Source organism: Anolis sagrei, chromosome 1, assembly GCF_037176765.1.
Source record: "Anolis sagrei isolate rAnoSag1 chromosome 1, rAnoSag1.mat, whole genome shotgun sequence".
Classification (NCBI taxonomy): domain Eukaryota; kingdom Metazoa; phylum Chordata; class Lepidosauria; order Squamata; family Dactyloidae; genus Anolis; species Anolis sagrei.
This window is the reverse complement of record NC_090021.1, coordinates 206,520,191-206,543,060: the sequence shown is the minus strand read 5'-3', so window position 1 is coordinate 206,543,060 and position 22,870 is coordinate 206,520,191. Positions and strand designations below refer to the sequence as shown.

At 40.1% G+C, this 22,870-nt stretch overlaps 1 protein-coding gene across 3 annotated transcripts in view; it reads left to right on the top strand.

Moving 5' to 3' along the window:
- Nucleotides 1-3,999: 3,999 nt before the first annotated feature.
- The window catches only part of ACVR2A (activin A receptor type 2A), a 61,257-nt gene continuing 42,386 nt past the window's right edge, over nt 4,000-22,870 (top strand). For 2 of the 3 annotated variants that reach the window (XM_060776304.2, XM_060776296.2), the window contains exon 1: nt 4,000-5,714. In XM_060776304.2, the coding sequence (XP_060632287.1) occupies nt 5,660-5,714 (55 nt within the window). In that variant the 5' untranslated portion in view covers nt 4,000-5,659. Of the gene's footprint in view, nt 5,715-9,720; nt 9,756-22,870 lie in introns of those variants that run through there. The other variant, XM_060776313.2, reaches the window with a different exon arrangement.

The window sequence follows — 22,870 nt, the reverse complement described above, 5'->3', positions numbered from 1 at the left end:
CCAGGGAGGGGTTGGTTGACTGGTTTGTATTGATTGTCAATGCATCGTTGGAGCAAGGGATTTTTCCATCTGGTTTGAAACAGGCAGTGGTTCGTCCACTCCTCAAAAAAGCTTCCCTTGACTCCACGGTGCTGAATAACTACAGACCAGTCTCCAACCTCCCTTTCTTGGGTAAGGTGCTGGAGCGGGTGGTCGCCTCGCAGCTCCAGGGCTTCCTAGACGATACCAACTACCTAGATCAGGCACAGTCTGGTTTCAGGCCTGGCCATGGCACCGAGACAGCCTTGGTCGCCTTGGTGGATGACCTCCGCAGAGAGCTGGACAGGGGGAGTGTGACTCTGCTGGTTCTCTTGGACATCTCAGCGGCTTTCGATACCATCGATCATGGTATCCTTCTGGGTCGTCTCTCTGGGATGGGCCTTGGGGGCACGGTTCTGTCGTGGCTCCAGTCCTTCCTGGAGGGACGCACCCAGATGATGAAGCTGGGAGACGCCTGCTCGGACCCCTGGCCTTTGACCTGTGGGGTCCCGCAAGGATCTATCTTGTCGCCCATGCTCTTCAACATCTACATGAAACCGCTGGGAGAGGTCATCCGGAGTTTTGGAGTTGGGTGCCATCTCTATGCGGATGACACACAACTCTACTACTCCTTTCCACCTAATTCCAAGGAGGCTTCTCGGGTGCTGGACGAGTGCCTGGCCGCTGTGTCGATCTGGATGAGGAAGAACAAGCTGAAGATCAATCCCGACAAGACAGAGGTCCTCCTGGTCGATCGTAAACCGGATCGGGGTATAGGGTGGCAACCTGTGTTGGACGGGGTTACACTCCCCCTGAAGCCACAGGTCCGCAGTTTGGGTGTCCTCTTGGATTCTTCGCTTACACTTGAGGCTCAGGTGTCGGCGGTATCCGGGAGGGCCTTTGCACAACTGAGACTTGTGCGCCAGCTGCGACCGTACCTTGTGAAGGCGGATCTGGCCGGGGTGGTCCACGCCTTGGTCACCTCTAGAATGGATTACTGCAATGCGCTCTACGTGGGGCTGCCCTTGAAGACGGCTCGGAAACTACAATTGGTCCAGCGGGCAGCAGCCAGGATGCTAACTGGAGCTCATTATCAAGAGAGGTCAACCCTCTTGTTCAAGGAGCTCCACTGGCTGCCATTTATTTTCCGAGCCCAATTCAAGGTGCAGGTGCTCACCTACAAAGCCCTAAACGGTTTGGGACCACCCTACCTGCGTGACCGCATTTCCATCTACGAACCCACACGCTCGCTCCGGTCATCTGGGGAGGCCCTGCTCGTTATCCCACCTACGTCGCAAGCGCGCTTGGTGGGGACGCGGGACAGGGCCTTCTCTGTGGCGGCCCCCCGACTCTGGAATGCCCTTCCAAAAGAGCTTCGTCAGGCCCCTACTCTGGCAGTTTTCAGAAGGAACCTAAAAACTTGGCTGTTCCGATGTGCCTTCGCAGATTAGGAATCCCCATCCCAAGTCCTAGATGCACTTTAGCACAACTAACATTGCTGCACACCACACTTTAATCCTACGTTCCTCCTGCCATCTCAGCACTTTTAACCCTGTACCCCATTGCGCTGGCCGAACCAGTTTTAATAGTGTCTTGATGTATTGTCATTGTGGTTATTTTGCTTAATTATTGATTTGCTTTGTTTATCGCTGTGTTATGTTTTCTATTGTATTGTGTTTTGTGGCTTCGGCCCGTGTAAGCCGCATCGAGTCCTTTGGGAGATGCTAGCGGGGTACAAATAAAGTTAATAATAATAATAATAATAATAATAATTTTATTTAAAACATTTGTATTCCACCCCTCTCATCCCGCAGGGGACTCAGGGCAGAGCACAACATATATACGGCAAACATTCAATGCCGGGACATAAAACCATAAATATATACAAACATTAAAATCATTTATATCCACTTTAAAATCAATTGCTTAAAAACCATCTCAGGACTGCATTTGATTCCAGTGGCTCTGAATTTCTATAGCATACTAAATAAAAAAAATCCATCTTGTCTTCTAACATCTGCACTGGCGCTAATGTGGAAAACCATTTCACAGCCCTCTTAGGTTCTGTCTACACTGCCATTATAATGCAGACTGATCTGGATTATATGGCAGTGTAAACTCATATAATCCAAGGAAATGCAGTTCATTCTGCATTATATGAGTCTATGCTGACCATTATAATGTAGTTCAATGCAGTGTAGATGGGGCCTAAGTTAGCCGCTTTGAGTCTCTTTTGTGGAGAGAATAAACATAACTTTGATGTGAAATAAGTTTTCAAAACTCTTCCCTATGGAAGTCCTTTGTAATCAGCAGCAAGGAAATATAGTGCTATTCAAGGAGGATATGATCCTGGACTTCATGAAACCACGACACTGCCCACGAAACCCTTCCAGTATTTTCTGTTGGTCATGGGAGAACTGTGTGCCAAGTTTGGTTCAATTCCATCATTGGTGGGGTTCAGAAGGCTCTTTGATTGTAGGTGAACTATAAATCCCAGCAACTACAACTCCCAAATGACAAAATCAATTTTTTTGAGTGAAGGACATACATTGGGTTGTTAAGGTGTCTTGTGTCCAAATTTGGTGCCAATTCATCCAGGGGTTTTTGAGTTATGTGAATACCACAAACGAACATTACATTTTTATTTACATAGATCAGTGTTTCTCAACCTGGGGGTCAGGACCCCTGGGGGGGGGGGGGTCGCAAAGACAATTAGAAAACACAGTATTTTCTGATGGCCATGGGGGTTCCGTGTGGGAAGTTTGGCCCAATTCTGTCATTGGTGGAGTTCAGAATGCTCTTTGATTACAGGTGAACTATAAATCCCAGCAACTACAACTCCGAAATGTCAAGGTCTATCAAAAAAAAAACCCAGTGTCCACATTTGGGCATGTTGAGTATTTGTGCCAAATTTGGTCCAGATGCATCTGTGCTCTCTGGATGTAGGTGAACTACAACTCCGAAACACAAGGTCAATGCCCACCAAACTTTTCTAGTATTTTCTGTTTGTCATGGGAGCTCTGTGTGCCAAGTTTGGTTCAATTCCATCATTGGTGGAGTTCAGAATGCTCTCTGATTGTAGGTTAACTATAAATCCCAGCAACTACAACTCCCAAATGACAAATTCAATCCTCCCCTCAACCCCACCAGTATTCAAATTTTGAGTGTATCGAGTATTTGTTCCAAATGAATGAAAATGCATCCCGCATATCGGGTATTTATTTACAAGAGGATTCATAACAGCAGCAAAATTACAGTTGTGAAGGAGCAAAGAAAATAATGTTATGGTTGGGGGTCACCACAACATAAGGAACTGTATTAAGGGGTCACGGCATTAGGAAGGTTGAGAACCACTGATATAGATTATTATTGGTAGTAGTAGTATTAGATTGTTCCAGCGTTTTGGCACACTCTATATGTATATATATATATATATATATATATATTTGTGTGTGTGTGTATGTATGAGGGTGAGATCCCTCAAAGGATCCCAGATGCGAGTTCAATGGCAATAGGCCTTAACCTACCCATAGAAAGATGTATCTCAGAGTAATTCCCGAGTAGAACACGCTCAAGCCGCCCTGAGCCACTGAAGGCATTCGGATTAGGCTTCCTGGCGCCTCCTCCTCCCTTCTTTTTCTTCTTCCTCCTTTGGAACGCCTGCATCGAGCCCCGCCCACTGGGAGGCGGGAGCGGAACCCCTTCCGAGAGAGAGAGAGGCGGATCCTCCCTCCTCTCCGCTTTGTTTTTTTCACCCTCTCTGAATGGTTCGAGGGAGCTGCCAATCAAACGAAAGCGAGCTACGGCACGCGGGCGTTCTTTCTCCCCCCCGCCTCATCCCCAGGGAACGCATGCGCAGACCCAATCCCTCACACGCCCACGGAGCAGCGGCAGCAGCTGGGTGGAAGGGCGCGAGGGCAGAGCGCGCAGGCGCGAGGGAAAAAAGGGGCGGGGCCGCGGAGGGAATGAGGGAGGGAGTTTAAAAAAAAAAAAAAAGGGCAGGCGAGCGAGGCGGAGAGGAAACAAAAACAATCGCCCGGGCGCCGCCATCTTGAGCCTGCTCTCCTCACCGCGCAACTGAATGGGTAGCTATGAAATTACCAGAGGGGCGCAGCAAGGGAGGGAGGGCCGTTCCGCGCTGCCAGCCGGGCCTCGGGGGCGGTGGTAGAAGAAGCGCTCCTCTCGCCTTCGCCGCCTCCCTCGCTCCCTCCTCACGCCGCCCTGCGCGGGGACAGCGCCTCGGCCCTGCCGCCTCCTCTCCCGCTCCCTCTCCCGCTCCCTCCAAGGCGACGGCAGCTCCTCCACTTGCTCGGCGAGGAGGGCTCGGCGGGGAGGAGAAGACTCCAGCGCTTGCAGCAGGTTCTTCGGGAGGCCCGAGGAAGAGCTAAGAGGAGGAAGAGGAGGAGGAAGAGGGAGGCTTCTGCTGCCCCCCCTCCCTTTACGTTAGGTTGTGTGGGAGGCTTAAGGGGGAGAAGAGGGTGGACTGGAGGGAAGGAAAGGAAGAAGGAGCCTCAAAACAAAAGTCAACTTGCATCCCCAGAAGAAGAAAATGGTGATCCCGCGAAGAGTTGGATGAGAGAGAGAGAGAGAAAATAGCCCCTAAGGAGGACTGCCTGTGTACCTTGCCCACCTCTTTCCACTCCAGAAGACCATGGTTGTGCAGCATCGCCTCACGTCTTCTTCACCCGAGGTGGATTGAGCTCTTCAGGACAGATTCCTCTTCTGAACAGAGACTGGGGGAGAAACGTGCTTGGGTTTTGTCTTCTTCCCCTCCCACCAGCCTTCCATTTCTCCTTCATCAGAAAGCTTCTATGTAAGGGTATTTTGAATTACTGTGTTGGGGAAATCCTCTTAATAAGCTGCAAGTTTATTAAGGGCAAGGAACAATCTGAAATATATGCCGCCTTCTTCATGATCGTGAAAGTGGAAAGGATTTGGTAAGACAAGAGGGAATGTGCAGCGTTCACTGACTGGATAAGGAAAAAGGACCAAGCCGTCCTTCATTAACATTTTTTGGGGCTTTTTTTCTGGAGAACGGGTGAACTCTTGTTTCTGCCCTCTTCATCGTTGTGGGTTGAACTCAGCATTTATTAATAGGAAACGCTGGTGTTTCACAAATTTCTTTCTCAAGTTTTTTTTAAATCAAAGGATTAGTTTGTGATTACTCCTTCCATCCAAGGCATGTTAGTGTTGACACTTGAAACTGAAATGGAACTATTTCTCACTCGGACACTACAGGCTTGACACTACATGCTTGAAAAGAAGCGTGAAGATGAAAGTATTGTTTACTAATATCTGTACTTCTTGCCGGTTTCCAACACTCATGGGAGATACCTTTCAGATCTCAAAGTGAAGACTTACCTGCTCAACACTAAACTGCTTTATTGCATTAATTGAATTTTTTTGCCACTGTTTGTACAGAAGCCAAATGATGTGAGTGTTCCTCAATATACATCTACATTGTTTTACTTGTGGGTCTACTGAAAAAAAGCTGGTTAGACTGAAAATTGATTTTACTCATATGGGACGTGTTACTTTCCAAGATAACTTAAAATAACTGAAAGAAGGATTTTCATATTTGGAAGACCCAGGAAGCTGGATATATAGAATTTTCTTCAAACTGATTTTAACTATTTGGAAAATGGGAGCTGCTACAAAGTTGGTGTTTGCGGTTTTTCTTATCTCCTGTTCTTCAGGTAAGTATCTCCTTTCTTCTTCTTTTTTAGTCTGTGGTATTTAGACTTTAACATTGCTTTGTAATATCACTTGTGAGAGTAGAATGCAAATTAGGTTGACTACAGCTATGATAATGAAGGCTTTATGTTCTTCACAACAATACAAATTAGTAGTATGAAAACTGATGTTTTCAACAAATTTTGCAAACTGCTAGTGTGCAAGCTAATGATCAGGTGAAAAGTGTTGGGATTTAGAATAATGTGACAGAAAGTTGGTTTTATGAGTATCTTTTATTAAAATAAATGCTCTATCATGACAAAGTCTGTGGTGAAAGGCATAAGATTTAATATGTTCCTACACAGTTTTATTTTAAGATGTTTCTCACAATTCACCAATATTTACATAGTAAAGAGTGTATGCTACAATGAAATGCTACATCCTAAGTTTTGCATTAAAGTCTTTTTAAAAGAAATAAGTTGATCAGCTCTTGGTCACAAAGGAATGCTCTTCTGGGCAGCAACTGGTGGTTAAGAGACACTGCATGCTCTGCACTGTGACCATCCAGTGGTAACGAGTAGGATGGTAATCTTTGTGTTTCTAGTTTTAAAAGTTATGCTTTATTTTGTACTTTTATTTAAATTGTTTGGATGTGGCGAGTGTGAGTTGAAGAGTGAAGTCGATATAACTGAATTGATAGCTATATGTATCACGATTTCATTTTTATTTCCACCATTAGTTAATGTTCTACAGCAGTTGTATAATATGTGTAGGATCTTGCTGAATGGTACACTCTCTTGTGGTTATTAAATGGATGTAGTCTAGTCTTGCGTCTGTAATGTTATTGATCTGTTCCGTGTTGGTTGACTATACTCTGAAATGGCGAACACAACTAGAGACTGAGCAGACTACTTAAAGGAAAAATATAGCTGAACTAATCATAGTTTGGAATAATAGCTCCATCAAATGAAAATATAATAAAGTTTGTATAAATTATGGCATTGTGAGTTGACCTATTTTTTTCCTATGAAAGTTGCTTACATACTTGCATTGTAACTATCCTTTAATGTTTTTGGAGGTGTAAATGTAGAAGAATTCTGTGTCTTCCCACTCATTTTATATGCATTCCAATTAAAAACAAACCATTGGTAAACACTTTTTTTACCAATGGTTTATTACTGTTCCAGTCATTATAAAAGGAAACATCGTGCACATGTAACCAGTGTCAAGCATTCAGCTTCATCCTTTTGAATTCAGTTTCCTCTTGCATTTCAGGGAAGTTTACTACTTGGTTATGTCTTCTTATTCTTAATACTGTGGTTTTTGATGTAATCAGAATTATTATTTAATCAAGAAGAAGATACATGGAGTGTTGTAGGTAACTTCTTGTTGGTAGTACAGTGTTTTGTAAGGTTTTTGCATTTCTAAAAGGTGTGTAGTAAAAGAGAATAAATGGTTGGAGATGTGCATAACAGCTCATATAAATTGCAGTAATTGGCACTGATGTGAGTACAGCATTTTTTTGGACTTCAAATGATTTGTAAAAACAATATCCTTAAAACTTAGACTCAGGTTAGAGTAGTCTCCTTACATCTTTCATTTTACGTTTATGTTGAAGTTAGGCATAACTCAGCAGTAGCTCAAGTTCACTTATTAGTTTCTAGAACAGATGCATTAAATCAATGAGGACTTGGTAGGTCAACATTTTAATTGGAGCAGTTGAATCCAGTGTTTCTAAACTAAAATCATGGAAAACAATTTCTGTTTCTTTATTTCACAGAAATGGGGTTATGTTTCTTCAGAATTACTGTTTCTTCAGCAAAGAACTACATGTAGTGGGGGATAGGTGGAGTACAAACAAAACACATTTTAGAAAAAAAAATTCTAGGGAGGGGAATTTTTATACTATCCTAGGACAATATAGAAATTCCCCCTCCCAAAGAAAACTAAATTCAACTATGAAATGTCCATTCTGCAATAAAATAAAGGACAAATGTTTTGTTTTGCACTAGAGAAGGAAAACAGATATGGAGCACAATAGGTCATAAATCTGGGTCAATAGAATGTTATTTAGTTTCTCTATTGTACTGTTCCCCCAATTATAAAGTTGTCTTTGGAAACATGGACTTACTTTTGGAAGCTCCAGTTCCTGAAGTCCCCTAGGAAGTCAGTTTTATAGAACAGAAATGTTTTCCTTTTGAATACACACGTCTCAAAATAGGAAAGGATGGAAATCAGAATCATAACTCAGTAAACATAGCAAACATCTATTTAACATATTCCAAGGAACACTTTGCACAACAGCTTACTTCTGCTTTGAAACATAAATTCTGGGAAAATAGTAAAAAGTAGGAAATATAATTACTCATAGCTGCTTTAAGGGGTTCAGATGTGAAAAAGTCATCAAGCGTGGTAACAGTATTTTAACTCTTAATAGTCTTAGTAATTATGTGGATGATGAACTTATCTCAGGTTGAAATAGTGTGAAAAGCTGTAAAAGAAAAGGCTTTTAAATAAAATAAGCTAGGATAAATTACTATATATTTAGATTGAAACTTAGAAAGAGTAAAAAAGAAAACAAGGACTGGATATTTTACTTGAATATGCAAAACAGGAATTTTGTATGAACATGTATGTATGTGCCTTCAAGTTGTCTAATTACTTTGGATAACCCCATTAATTCTAAAGGGTTTTCTTAGACAAGGAATATTTGTGGTATTGCCTGTTTCTTCCTCTGAAATATAGCTAGTAAATAATAGTAACTACTAGTATTTATTGGCTATCCAAGTACCAGCTAGGAACAGCTCCGCTTAACTTCCAAGATCAGGTCAGATTTGGTTCCTTTAGTATACCTTGACTTTCAGATTTCTGTCACCAGCTCTAGTGCATGGACCACTTGGATGTAGTTTGTTATAAACCTGTTTCCAAAAGCATTCTTAGTGTATTTTTAGCGGAATTTCTTTGTTTTATAGCCGATGAGCCCAAGCATTGCCTAATGTATATTTTGTAAACTGGAGTGTTTTTACATGTCTCACAGAAGAGTAAAAATGCAAGTTGATTGTACTTGACCTTTTTGTTTGTTTTTTCATTTGTAATATTCCATAGATATCGAAAATAGCTGGAATATTTGTGATGTAATTCTCAGATGTAATAAGTTGTCTACAATGCAGTTATTCTATATTAAAGCTGTTTTTACAGACCAGTTGTAGTGATTGAAGCATTCTGATTAGATTTCTAATGTGTACATTCCACCAAATTGTCACAATTTGAATATAAGAAATTTAGTTTATGCTGTTCTGTCAGCGAATGGTGATGACAGTTCATATGAGGTTAATTATGATGTATCGTAAGGAAAATTGTCATGCTGTGAGCTTTAATAACAGAAATTATTTCCCCCGGCTTAAGGGGGACTTTAAATTGCCATATTTCACTTTAAAAGGTTTTTCACATGTGTGTATACGCATACACGCTCATCTCCCAACTGTTTCCAGAAAATCCTTTTCCAGAGTAAAGCATTTCTCCATAAAATGTCATGTGGCAGTTATATCTGCTGCATAAAATCCACCTTTCTCTAATCTCTAGTTTTCTTTCTTCTTGAGAAATAGTCTCAAGAATCACTTTAGAGAGCATCTATGTTGATATATTTCCTGTGAATAACCCTTTATTTAATTCAGTTGGACTTCTGAGTGAACAAATAAGGTGTGTTCGGTGTGCAAAGCTTGTTGATATAGTACAGATTGAGTCTCATGCATCTGGAAATCTGAAATCCAAAATACTCCCAAAACCTAAACTTTTTTGCTTTCAGCCATCCACTTCCACCTTTGGGGAAACATCACCTTCCTCCTGACCAATAGGGGTGCATCGAAGGGTGAGTGCCCTGGAAATGGACCACAGGGGCCAGCATAGAGTGACTCCATTGGCTGTCGCCTGTATCCAATCTAGAGAGAATGTAAAAGACTGCGAGGAGGGGGTTCCCCTCCCTTCCTAGCTACTTTTCTAAAAGGCAGAAAGTGTACTGACAGCCGGAGAAGCATCTGGGGTGTTAGTTTTTGCAGGAGCATTATGTAAGTGGAATCTTCCTATCTTCTGTCTCTTCTCTTTCCCACATTGGGTTTCTAACAGTAGTGAAATTGTAACTCTTTAGGCTGGGCAAAGGTGGACTCTGGGCATGCAACTGAGCTCCTTCCCTATATACTGCATATGCAAATACAGGTATTCCAAAATCTGAAAACCATCTGAAAAACGTCTGGTCCCAAGCATTTTGAATAAGGGAGACTCAGTCTGTACTGGTTTAGTTTCTCAAAACAAAGAACTTAACAAAACACCTCACTGCTAGCTGTATGCTAGGTTTTAGTGTTTTATAAATTTTGCTAGTAAAGGAAATGGTTATTAAGCATTTGCCATGAATAACGTCAGACTGTGCAACCACAATTGGCTATTGAACATGTATTTCTATAAGGTGTCTTTGCACACAGAATTTTATTCATGTTCTCTTACTGCTCTTTCCCTGCTTTAATTATTGGATCTCAGAAATGTTAAGATAGTTAACTAATCCAAATTTCTGTTTTGGATTCGTTACATCTCAATGTAATGATAGTCAATGATCGATGCATGATGATGTTACTGAAAGCTATGTACATTTGTGTGTGTCTGTTTACACAACCCAGAATGGAGGCCACTTCCATTCTGGCATCAAGATTGTGATGAATTCTGCAAAATAAATAGAAAGACATTAGTATATATTGTTAAGCATAACTTGTACTTTGACATTGGTGATTCAGTGATGGAACAACTTTTCTTTACATTTCTCTATTTCAATAAATACTTAGGATTTACTCTGTTCAGTAGTAGTGAAGGACTTTCCTTCTGATTTTCAATATTTCTATATATGTAGTATTATTTCAGTACTGAGTAGCAGTACAGGACTCTTCTATAGCTGTTCTTGGTTATACAGTTTATAACAGGTATCCCTTAATAAACATAAGTTGTTATATTCCTAGGCCTTTTTAAACATAAATTTTGATACAAGAGGGAGAAATGACATGGTTCCTACACCATGGGAAAAAAGGCAGTTCAACCTGTTACAACCTGTTTTAATGTTTCATTAAAAACTAAAAACATGCATATATGAAAAATGCATATGTCAGATAAGCCTTGGCCCAGTCAGCGAAAACTTTTCAACTCTTCTAGAGACCATTAAAATTATTTTGGAAAATGTATTTGGGGATTTTTTTCCCTCTCACTATTCTCTAAATATCTAATGAGTTTTATTTGTGTAGCCAAGGTTATAAATGTATCCTTTTTGAATATCCTGGATGTTGGTAAGGGAGCCTTATCTGTTCTACTTTTCCCTTTTTTTCCCTTTCATAGTAAGGGGTTTGGGAAGCAGCTTCCTTGACTGTTGTAATGGAGCTAAGGTAGGATCAGCTGGAGCGAAATCCCATTCTTTGCCAGTTTGAACTTTATTGCATTGTTTGCTGCAGACATACTGCTCAAATCTGGAAGCACATGCTTCCCACTTTCCTTCACCGTCATCCCAATGCCATTGTGGCTATGAATCCTCCAACTAGACAAAAAACATGAAAGGAGAGGGGGCCTGGAGACACAAAAAGTTTTTGTAAAAAAGATCATTTGGTAATTGGGGCCCCATTCCCACCTTTAAATCCCTACCTGCTAGGGTTTGGGAGAATCCAGTATGCCTCACTTTGCTAAGCTTTGTGATGCATGCAGAATACAGTGGGGCCCCACATTTGTGAGTGACTTTTGTGGATTTGAGTATTTGTGGATTTTTTTTAAAAAAATGTTTACTTTAGGAATTTCTAGTTCCAGCAGTACAACTCTGCAGCTACCTTCTTCCACAATTAATCATAGACTCATGCTGGAAGACCCAGAGTTTCCTACAGAGAACACTTGTCTAGTAATCTTTATAGACTTTCCAATGTGATTCTTTGGTCAACTTCAGATGGATGTTGATCACAGAATAATGTAGGAAAATCTAAAGATAATCTGACATCAGGATAACTGACGGAATAGCTAGGTTCTATGTCGCAGACAAAGACTGCTGTGGGGAGAGACTTCCAGCCTGTGTTCCTGGGCCACCCAAGCCCGAGAAACAGGATGGCAGTGGGAACATTTCCGGCTGATTCCATTTTGAAACCATCCAGATTGTCCTCACTGCCCCAAAGTTGAGGGAAAGCCTGAATGCTAGAACAGCATTTGGACTTTCCCCTGACTTTTGGTAATGCAAGGTAGGGCAGCCTTGCCCCCATATTACTCTGGATGAGCCCTGTGTGGCATTTGGACACACTGAGGCTGATCCTCATCTACATCAACTTAAGTGGTCAGTGTAGATGGGGCAAATGGAGACTTGTAATTTCTTGGAGTGTAAATTGCAGCAGGTCTAACCAACATGGCCTGTCCTGATGAACCAAAATTGTTAAACCAGCAATTGAAGGACTATGTGATTCCCACACGTAATTTACATGAACCTACTGGATGAAATTGTTCAAGGATTTGATCTGACATCCCATTAATGCGCTGCTGATGCAGTGCCTTCTTGTTTTATTTAAACTTCACTGGAAATCTGTGTATTAGATACATTGAATAATGCTTTAACACACATCTTTAGAGATTCCTCCTTGAAAACTCAATTCAGTAGCTACTACTGTATTGTATTCAATAACAATAACAACATATGTATTACCTGCCTCTCCTTGCATCCTATGGCAGGGTACAATGGGTCTTGCTTTGTATCCAAATTATGGATGCATCTACACTTCAGAATTAATGCAGCTTGGCACCATTTTAATTTCTGTGCCTCAGTGCTATGGAATCATAAGAGTTGTAGTTTGGTGAGATGCCAACACTATTTGGTAGAGAAGACTAAAGACTTTTAAAAACTTACTCCCATGATTCCATTGCATTATGTTGTGATCATTAAAGTCGTGGTGAACTGCACTACTTCTACAGTGTAGATGCACCTTATGTTAATTGAATTACATTCCTTTGACTTTAGTGGAACTTCAGTCACTAGTGACATCTCCCATTAATTTTAATGGTACCTGTGCTACACTAATGCAATCTGGATCTGACTAGAATGTTTCCAGCTCTTTTATTTTACTGATAAGTTCTTTATTTTGTTGTATGGTACAAAAGATACTTTTTGAATGATTTTAGTATTTAAAATCAATTAAAACCCCTTGCTTTATTAGATAGATTTTTTTATCTCTGAAAGTTATGTTTTGGTAGTATTAATGACTGTTTATGATAAACGAATACTTCTTGGGAGGAGAGCAATGTCCAATCTCTATAAAATAGTAAAGAGTAGAGACATCACACTGGCAACAAAGATCCGCCTAGTCAAAGCCATGGTATTCCCTGTAGTAACCTACGGATGTGAGAGCTGGACCTTAGGGAAGGCTGAGCGAACTGTGAACTGTGGTGCTGGAGGAAAGTTCTGAGAGTGCCTTGGAAAGTTCTGAGAGTGCCTTGGACTGCGAGAAGATCCAACCAGTCCATCCTCCAGGAAATAAAGCCCGACTGCTCATTGGAGGGAAGGATACTAGAGACAAAGTTGAAGTACTTTGGCCACATCATGAGGAGACAGCAAAGCCTAGAGAAGACAATTATGCTGGGGAAAGTGGAAGGTAAAAGGAAGAGGGGCCGACCAAGGGCAAGATGGATGGATGGCATCCTTGAAGTGACTGGACTGACCTTGAAGGAGCTGGGGGTGGTGACAGCCGACAGGGAATTCTGGCGTGGGCTGGTCCATGAGGTCACGAAGAGTCGGAGACGACTGAATGAATGAACAACAACAATGATAAACTAAAAACTCATCTAGATTTGGTGTATAACTGAGAAAAGTGTAGTTTTACTAAAACGTGTAATTGCTCAGGCAGTACTTATCAGTTCACCTTTTCTCAGAAGCTTAAAACAGATGCTTCTCAGGAGTGTAGATACCATGCAAGAGTGGAGAGTCTGAGAAGTGTAAAGCAAAGCTTATCCTATTATATACTTAAGTCAATGCTGTAGAGTTGCAAATATTTATAGGCTGAATTGTGAACTCCCTAAAAGATCTAAACTCCTGATGGTTTTTATATGGATTGCATTACATTGAAACAATATAAACTACTGGTACAAATGGGGGAAAAAAACATGAGATTTTAATATATAGTGAATGTGCTTGCAATAAAAAATTGAATAAAAATATTGACATTATTGATCAACATAGTATAAAACCTCTGGCCATGGCAGCTTGTGAGTCTTTTAAATTATGCTTTTCTGTAAAAAAGTGAAAATACTAAAACAAAATAAATCAAGGGAGATTTTATGACATGGAAAATAAATATTAATATAATGTGACTCACGGAATATTCAATATTTGCACAATGATAATGGTAGATCTCCTACTTGATATTTTTATATAAAAGCTTGATCTCAAAAGGAGTATTTTGACCTTTTATTATATTTTTATCTCGGAAATGTAGAATTTGAATCAAAAGTTCTGTTGAGACATCACTGCCATACTATGGTTGCTTAATTATCTATGGTTTGGTTTAAGTAGATTTAATCAAACATGGACCCAGAATGGTTGGCAGGGAACATACCATAATTGTCTTGAACTTCAGAAACCTTCAAAGGCCAGTGTAGCCAAGGGAGATGTGTTGATTGATTGATCCCTTTGGGATTCTAAGGAGGAGGGAAAATTGGGGCTCTGTTCATTTACCATGGCAAGCAGACATTTAAAAAATTAAAGATTATGAAGCGTTTTCAGGAGGAAAAGATCCTCTAACTCAGTGGTTCTCAACCTGTGACTCCCCAGATGTTTTGGCCTTCAACTCCCAGAAATCCTAACAGCTGGTAAAGTGGCTGGGATTTCTGGGAATTGTAGGCCAAAACACCTGGGAACCACTGCTCTAACTCATTGTGCTTTCCGTAAGGTATGAATTCACTTTTAAGAGACTCTCGGTGTAGGTTTCCCAAGCTTGTATTTATCTGATTTAACAAAAAGGCTAAATCCATCGATGGTTGCAACAGAAGTTATCTTTTCATCCTTTCCACAATACTAAATCCCATCAGAAAATTAACTGGGGGATTTTTCAGCCCTTCACTTGGTGTTACAGTGGGCAAGGAATAGTATCCTTTCCTGATTCGTTTGGATTCTACCATTCTGCAGTGAAATTTCACTATTAGACCTTGTCCAAGATAATTTTGTTTTTTTAAAACAGTCATTTATGAAAATATAAGTAATCCACCTTTTAAAAGTTCTGTTTTACCCCTCCCCAGTTTTATTTTAGTCTATACTTGGAGTTTTCTACAAGGACTCCAAGTATACCAGGCTTGCACAACTTGGCAGTAGTAGGGGGCCAAAATTGAATAGGCTTTTTAGCACTTCACTCCGGGTTTGTGGGGAGGGTGCCTTTTTCTCAGAACAAGCAGCAAAACGGATTATACTCGATTTTCCTGCCTTCTCTCAGAATTATGGCAGTCCTTTTCTTAGAGAATGAAGTGCCTTGGTTCTTGCCTCCAGTGCTCTTCTTTTCTCTTTTCCTCTGGTTTGCCTTAGTCGTCTCCTTTTCCTATGGAGGGAAACATTGTCAACTCTGCACCATTCATTTCTTTCACTTGTGAGGGAGAAATTGTTGTCTCACTGTGAAGACTCCACAACAATTTCATGGTGAAGCTACATTTCTCTATCACAAGTGAAGGAAATGAATTGTAGTGAGTTGGTGGTTTTTCCCATTGGAGGAGGAGAAGACAACAGGCAAGCTAGAAGCAAAAAAAGAGGAAGTGGCATCAAGTTTCTCCCTCACAAGCAGTGCGGAATTGGCAGTTTGCTGCCAGATGATAGAAGTAAAGAGAAAGGAAAATCTACAAGGGCAAGAACTTGGACCTTTCTTCTTTATCGCCTCCTTCTCCCTCTAAAATGGCTAGTCTCGTGTTAAATTTTAACATAACCTGGAGCTCAATATTCCAACCTCCCTGAATAATAATAATAGTAATGATAATAAACTTTATTTATACCCCGCCATCATCTCCCCAATGGGCACTCGGGGCAGCTTACATGAGGCCAAGCCCGGACAACATATTACAGCAAAATAAAACCAAAACATAAAAGTAACAGCATCAAAATTACACAAAAAACCAAAAAATAAAACACCCAAAACATATGAATACAGTAACAAAATAACATTACAATAAACGCAATCACAGTGACAGTGGATGGGCCACATGTGCAGGATAAAATGTTAAAAAAAACTTGAATGAGATAAGAGGAGCAAGTTATTTTCAGGGGGCTCATAAAGAAACACATGGTTGTGAAACCAAACTTCCCATTAGGGGTGCGTGTGCTCCAATGACAGAAGCGCTGTGTCATGTTGTACACCTACTCACCAAAGGCACAGCAGAAGAACCAGGTTTTAAGGTTCTTTTTAAAAGTTTCTAGTGTATGGGCCTTCCTGATCTCTCCAGGTAACGAGTTCCAGAATTGGGGAGCCACAGAGGAGAATAAAGGTCTGATACCCCCATCCAGCTCCTGGTCCAAGTGTTGTACAGAACTGATCTATACCAACAAACAGTAAAATAAAATTTAAACCACCCATAACTTAAAACGAAGCATACCACATAGTTGCCAAGCAATGTAACCAAGACTTATTAAAATGTTTAACTCAACTTTCTCCCCTGAAAAAGACATACCTATATGTATACTCATGTATAGGTTGACCTCATGTATAAGCTGAGACTAGGTTTTGGGGTCAAAATTATTGATTTTGATATGACCTGTGGATAAGTCAAGCACCATTTCATAAAGATGGGAAAGCAGCAATTCTGCCTTAGAACTAGCTGCTTTTGACCACTACTGCCATTTCCCCATCCAGTAATTCAAAAAGGGCAGAAGTGGTGCAGTGGAGGAGAGAATTGGGATGTCAGTTCTTCTTTTGGGTTCTACTGAAATGGAGTAAGCTCAGCCTGCACTCTTCTCTTAGAAAGAAGTGGTTTCTTTTTTTGGTAAGTTAGTGTACAGTATTCACACTGGCCCGTGGACAGACCACCTCAGGTATTTTTTTATTTTTTGACTAAAATTTTTAGACTTCTGTGTGACTTTTTGGATAAGTTGGAATGTTGACAAATTTACAGACACCTCATGGAAAGAAACAATATATTGTGTCATTTGCATTATAGTTAGGAATTGTATATTTAAAAAAATAGCATAAAATTTGAAACACATTTTCTTTCTAAGGTGATAGATAAAATGTTATTCAGACTATCATGCATCATCAGCTGATCACCTTTATAGAAATAAATGATTTAACTCAATGTAAAAGAGCCCAGCTGCAGTATTGATAATCACATATTTATTTTCCTACAATGGTTGCATCTGTATAGTATCTTCCAGCTGTACGCTCTTCAGTGGTTAGAAATCTACTTCTTACAGGCCCAGTGGGGCAGCAGTTGGAGCTCTCCAAAGCCTGCTGTGGTCAACTTGTACTACATTTTTACAAGAAATATTTCATATCCACTGTGACTTGATTGCTATTTTTAATTATCTTGGGATGGACATTCAAAACATAATCTGGCCTTATTACAGTTTATTTTCCAGCTTGTTCAGCATGAGGATATTGACAGGTTGTTTTGAAGAGGGAGTTTGTTTCAATGTTTTATTCTTCTGGCTCCTGAAATCTTTCAGTGCTGGTCTTTAATATGACTTTGTAGCCCTGGAGAATGTATGCTGGATGTATATTGAAGGATAGTGCAGCCATACTGGTTCTCTTAAGCCTCTCAATGGCTTTCAGTGCCATTGGCCATAATATCCGCAATTTAGTCATTATTGGGAATATGGGCTCAAAAGGGAACCGAGTAGTTTGATTTAATTCAAGATTATTTAAAGCAGTGACCTACACAATGTTTCCTTTGATGGTTCTCTTTGAACAATTGTCCAAATTCAATTACTATACTGATTGAGTATCCCTTATCTGAAATTTCAAAATCCAAAGAACTGCTACATTGTTCATGTCGGTAGCTGAGATAGTTTGAATATATACAAACTTTGTTTCATGCATACAATTTTTACAAATACTGTGTATAATATAACCTTCAGGCTATTTGTGCAAGTTATATATGAAACATACATAAATTTCATTTTTACACTTTATTCCCATCTCTAAGATATTTTATTACGTACACAAATACAGATGTTTCAAAATCTCAAATCCAAAATACAGATCCCAAGTATTTTGGATAATAGATATTCAACTTATAACATGTCATTTTGCAACTCAGTGGAATAGTTTGTGACTAGAAGTGTATGGTAAAAGTATTTTGCAGTGACAAAAGTAAAATAAGTACATCTCTTTTGTTATATGGTCTCTTTGCATTGTTCATCTCTTATAATTCAGCGTGTTTCTTTGTGTATTCATTTATGTTTTCATATAATATTAGTTTGAGTATCAAACTAAAAGTTCAAAACATAAAGGAAGTGTTGACAGTTACTGCTATACAGCAAGCCAACTAGAGCTATTTTCATGAGATACAAGCTTAAATGAATGCCCTCTTTGTATGTGGTCCATAAATCCATTGATTCAATGAGCTACCAATTGATAATAAATTAATACTAGAGAGAGAGAGAGAGAGAGAGCGCTGTGTGGGACATGTAAACTGGTTGTCAGAGCGGAGAGACTGGGACTTGTGTGCCATATTTGCCTTTGGCAACACACAAGGGGAGAGTGAGGGCCTTGGGTGGTGCTCAAGCTCGATTCTGTTTTAGAAGCACCATATATAAGGGACTTGAGCAGCCACATTTCTTCTTTGTGGTCTCTGTGAAAGTCGCACTCATGATACTTCCTGCGCAGTGAGCTTTGGCATCCTCTAGACCAGTGGTTCTCAATGTGTGGATCCCCAGGTGTTTTAGCCTACAACTCCCAGAAAAACCAGCCAGTTTACCAGCTGTTAGGGTTTCTGGGAGTTGAAGGCCAAAACATCTGTGGACCCACAGGTTGAGAACCACTGCTCTAGACAGCTGAAAGCCTTCTGGCTGCAGCCCTGCCCACCCTCCCCAGGAGGTATATAACCAGTGGAAGGGGCAATAACAACAACAACAATCTTTTATTTATATCCCACCACCATATCCCAGAGCAGTGGTTATCAACCTGTGTGTTCCCAGACGTTTTGGCCTTCAACTCCCAGAATTCCTAACAGCTGGTAAATTGGCTGGGATTTCTGGGAGTTGTAGGCCAAAACACCTGGGGACCCACAGATTGAGAACCACTGTCCCAGAGAGACTTGGGGCAGTTCACAAAACGCTCAAGGTGTGACATGCAAAATACAACAAGTGCAAAACAAAACATACAAGTAGACAATAAACAATCAACACAACATCATAAATTCACAGTACCCCCTGGTATTATTTGCATATGTGAGTATACAGTATAACCACCATATCCACATGGCATGTTCTGGACTTCATGTGGATACATGAAGCCACAGATAATAATGAACCCTATTTTCAGTGGGACAAACAACAAAGGCACAGAGAAGAGAGTGTAGCATGTACAGGAAACTCTTAAGTGAGTAAATAAATGAATGTATAAATGAAAGCATATATCAGTTCCACGGATACATTTTTTTCCCAGCAGACAATAGACATCTAGCTATTTGATTCCAAGTCAAATTCCATTTTTCCCTTGTATTCATCCAATCAGTAGTCCAAACATACATTGGAGTTTACTATAAAAGTTACTAGATTGTGATGATGGTGGTTGTTATGATTGACTACTCTGTTGTGGACTGATAGAAAAGAGATGGGGAGCTACATTCCTGTGGAATTTCTCCTCTCTGTTTTGTTTCTTTGTGCAGAGGAAATAAAGTAATACTCTGTCTTCCTTCCACCTTCTTTTTTGCCTGTGGTTACTATGCTTGTACTTTAAAAACAATATAGTACAGTACATTCAATGCCTGACTTGATTGGAAAAGATAAACAGTCCAGTTATAGTCTTGACCACAAGACAATACCATCAACATACCAAACTTTTCATACCAGGTCGATAGTGGTGTTGAAGAATAAGTACTTTTTTGAAACTGAGTCAGAGCAAAACAGTGCCCGTCAGTAAAGGAGAAAATATTTTTATTTTATTACTCCTATTCATTGTATCTTTTATTTATAAACAATACTAATTTTTTTGTATTTTGCTACGTTTGAATGAGGAATTGTTTAGATTTTCAGTTTTTAGCAATAGCTATTGTGAACATAATTTCAGAGATAGTTTATGAAATATTCTGAGAAGGATTTGTGTTATTCACAGCTTTTCTGTGTTATTCTCTTGTAATAGAATATAGAGAATATTAAAAGTATATATTTCCAAAATACATTTCAACTACAGGTAATTCCTTCATCCTTTGTTTGTCACTGTAGTGTTTAGCCACATTAGAGTACAGAAGCTAATTACCTAAATAATAAAAGATATGTGTAAAGGTTTGCTTTGAACACTGTATTTTAGGAAAGTTCTTTAAAAACCACCTTTTCAATATACTTGTTGGCATATGATTGTATTGTCAGTTGTCACATTACCTCTCCCTCTCCAGTTTCGTTTTTCATAGAATTTATTGGTCTTTAATCCATTTTAAGGTCATGTAACACTCTTAAGTCATTCATAAAACCATATTTACAGTCCTCCCTACAGAGACCTACTTGAAACTAAATCACTGTGTGAAACATTACCAAACTTACTGTTATTATATCTTCCTCACTTGTCTTACGTAGTGATTTGCTTTTGGTATGTTTGTCAGGTTTTTGGAAGAGAAACAAACCAGGACACAGAGTGCTCATGTGAGGATGACACACAAAAGTAACCACAGAGCAAATCTTTGTGGTTTGTTTAGCTGCTGTTGCTGCACTTTGGAGCAGTTGGGCAGCGTGCACCAGCATGCTGCTCGTAACTGATAATGCAGGATTCCCATGATTCCCTGACATGTCATATGACTTTACTAAGTAAATAAAGAAGATCTTATGAATTAGGTTAATAGTAATAGTTAGATGTAAACCAGATGTATACTTTTTAAATGATTTGCCTATCTATAGTTTATTCCAAAGTGAAATTGCTCTGTTAATGTAAAGCTATATTCCTGTGGAGTTAATTTAACACTGTGTATTGCAGCTTGTGTTTCTTTGCAAAAGGCAGCCGAAAACAATGGCCTCAACTCAATATTGTCTCAATGTAGTGTAAAGATCTTCATGTAGACCTTATACTACTCTGAACCATATGCCACCTCTCCTGATTTACTAAAGCCACCCCACACGGGCGGCCAAGATTGGAGAACGGTGACATCAGCCCTAAGATTTGTAGAAGTCCTATGGCGGTCTCAGTGCTTCTGTAATGTTGTCTGATTTGAGGGAGGGGATTGCCAAGCCTCCCTCATCCTTCCTGCTCATCTTGAAACATGGACTGCCTATATGAAGATGTTTTGTGGCTTTCAAGTAGTTCAGAAGATTGGATTTCAGCAACCTCCATGGCATCTGAAGAAAAAAAAATCCTTACATATGAGAGACGTCTGAATTCTGGCCTCATGGGTGCGTTAACTGAGAGTCTACTGTACATACATTAGTCAACCCTAAATTTTATTTCTGCACACGGCTACTCAGTTTTTTATTTTGCAAATTTGGCATACATTAATAATTTACTTTTGGGGTATATTACTAGTATACTTACATCTGTATTTAAATAGCTACATGCTATTAGTGTGCTAACTGTATGCCCAATTTCTGTTCATTTTTGTAAGTGTTCTAGTTATTGCTTATTGGCATTTTGAGGTTTATGGTAGTTCCTATACAATTACAGTAATACATTTCTATCACTGATTATACCTTCAGTATTTTTGTCATGCAAGTATTCTATGAACAAAATCATGTGCTGTGGTGGTTCTTGCTCACTGATAAAGTGAAGTTAATCATGTAATCTTTATGTTTAGAGATTTAGTATGTTATTCCCCTTTTGATATTTTAAACATGACAAACTATATTTATGAAAGTTCCTATAGTTATTTCGTTTTTGTGAGAAACATTGTAAGACTTTCCCTTATCTTTGAGAGAATACCTATAGAGTAATGTCTTATATTAACAGTATGATTGGACCTCTGCTGTGATTTTGTTTTTAAGTAGAAATAAGATGCATGCACTTGGTTTATAGATCAGCTTTTTATTCTTCCTTCCTATAAGAAGGTTTGATGTATAGCTTTAGCTTTAATTCAAAATACCGTATATTCCGGTGTATAAGACGACTCGGCTTATTAGATGACCCCCACATTTTCCAGTTAAAATATAGAGTTTGGGATATACTCACCGTACAAGACTACCCCTCTTCCGTAGCTGGCTCTTAGGTTTAGAAATGGAGATGAGCTGGCCACAACTGGACTTATTGTCAGGGGAAAACATTTACATTACCTAGAGTGAGCCCAGGGCCAGGTCCAATGTCCTTTCCCCAACAGCAACAACAATAATGGAATCCTAGAGTTGGAAGGGAGTCCAATCGCCAGCCAGTCTAACCCTAATTCTGCCAGGCAGAAACACACATCGGAATGATATTGGCCATCCAGCGTGGCTTAATAACAACCATAATAATTGAATCCTAGAATTGGAAGAGACCCTAATGACCATCCAATCTGACTCCAATTCTGTCAGGGAGGAATACATATCCAAGCCCTCCTAACAGTTGGCCATCCAGTTTTGCTGGATGATGATGATGATGATGATGATGATGATGATGATGATTGGACCCTTGAGTTGGAAGGGACCCCAGTGGTCATCCAGTCCAACGTTACTTGCTCCTGCCAGGCAGGAGGACCCCATCCAAGCCCTCCCAACAGGTGGCTATCCAGTTTTGCTGGATAACAACAACAACAATGGGACCCTTGAGTTGGAAGGGACCCCAGTGGCCACCCAGTCCAACCCCACTCACTCCTGCCAGTCAGAAGGACACCATCCAAGCCCTCCCAACAGGTGGCCATCATGTTTTGCTGGATAACAACAACAACAACAACAACAACAATTATAATGGGACCCTTGAGTTGGAAGGGACCCCAGTGGCCATCCAGTCCAACCCCACTCACTCCTGCCAGTCAGAAGGACACCATCCAAGCCCTCCCAACAGGTGGCCATCACGTTTTGCTGGATAACAACAACAACAACAAT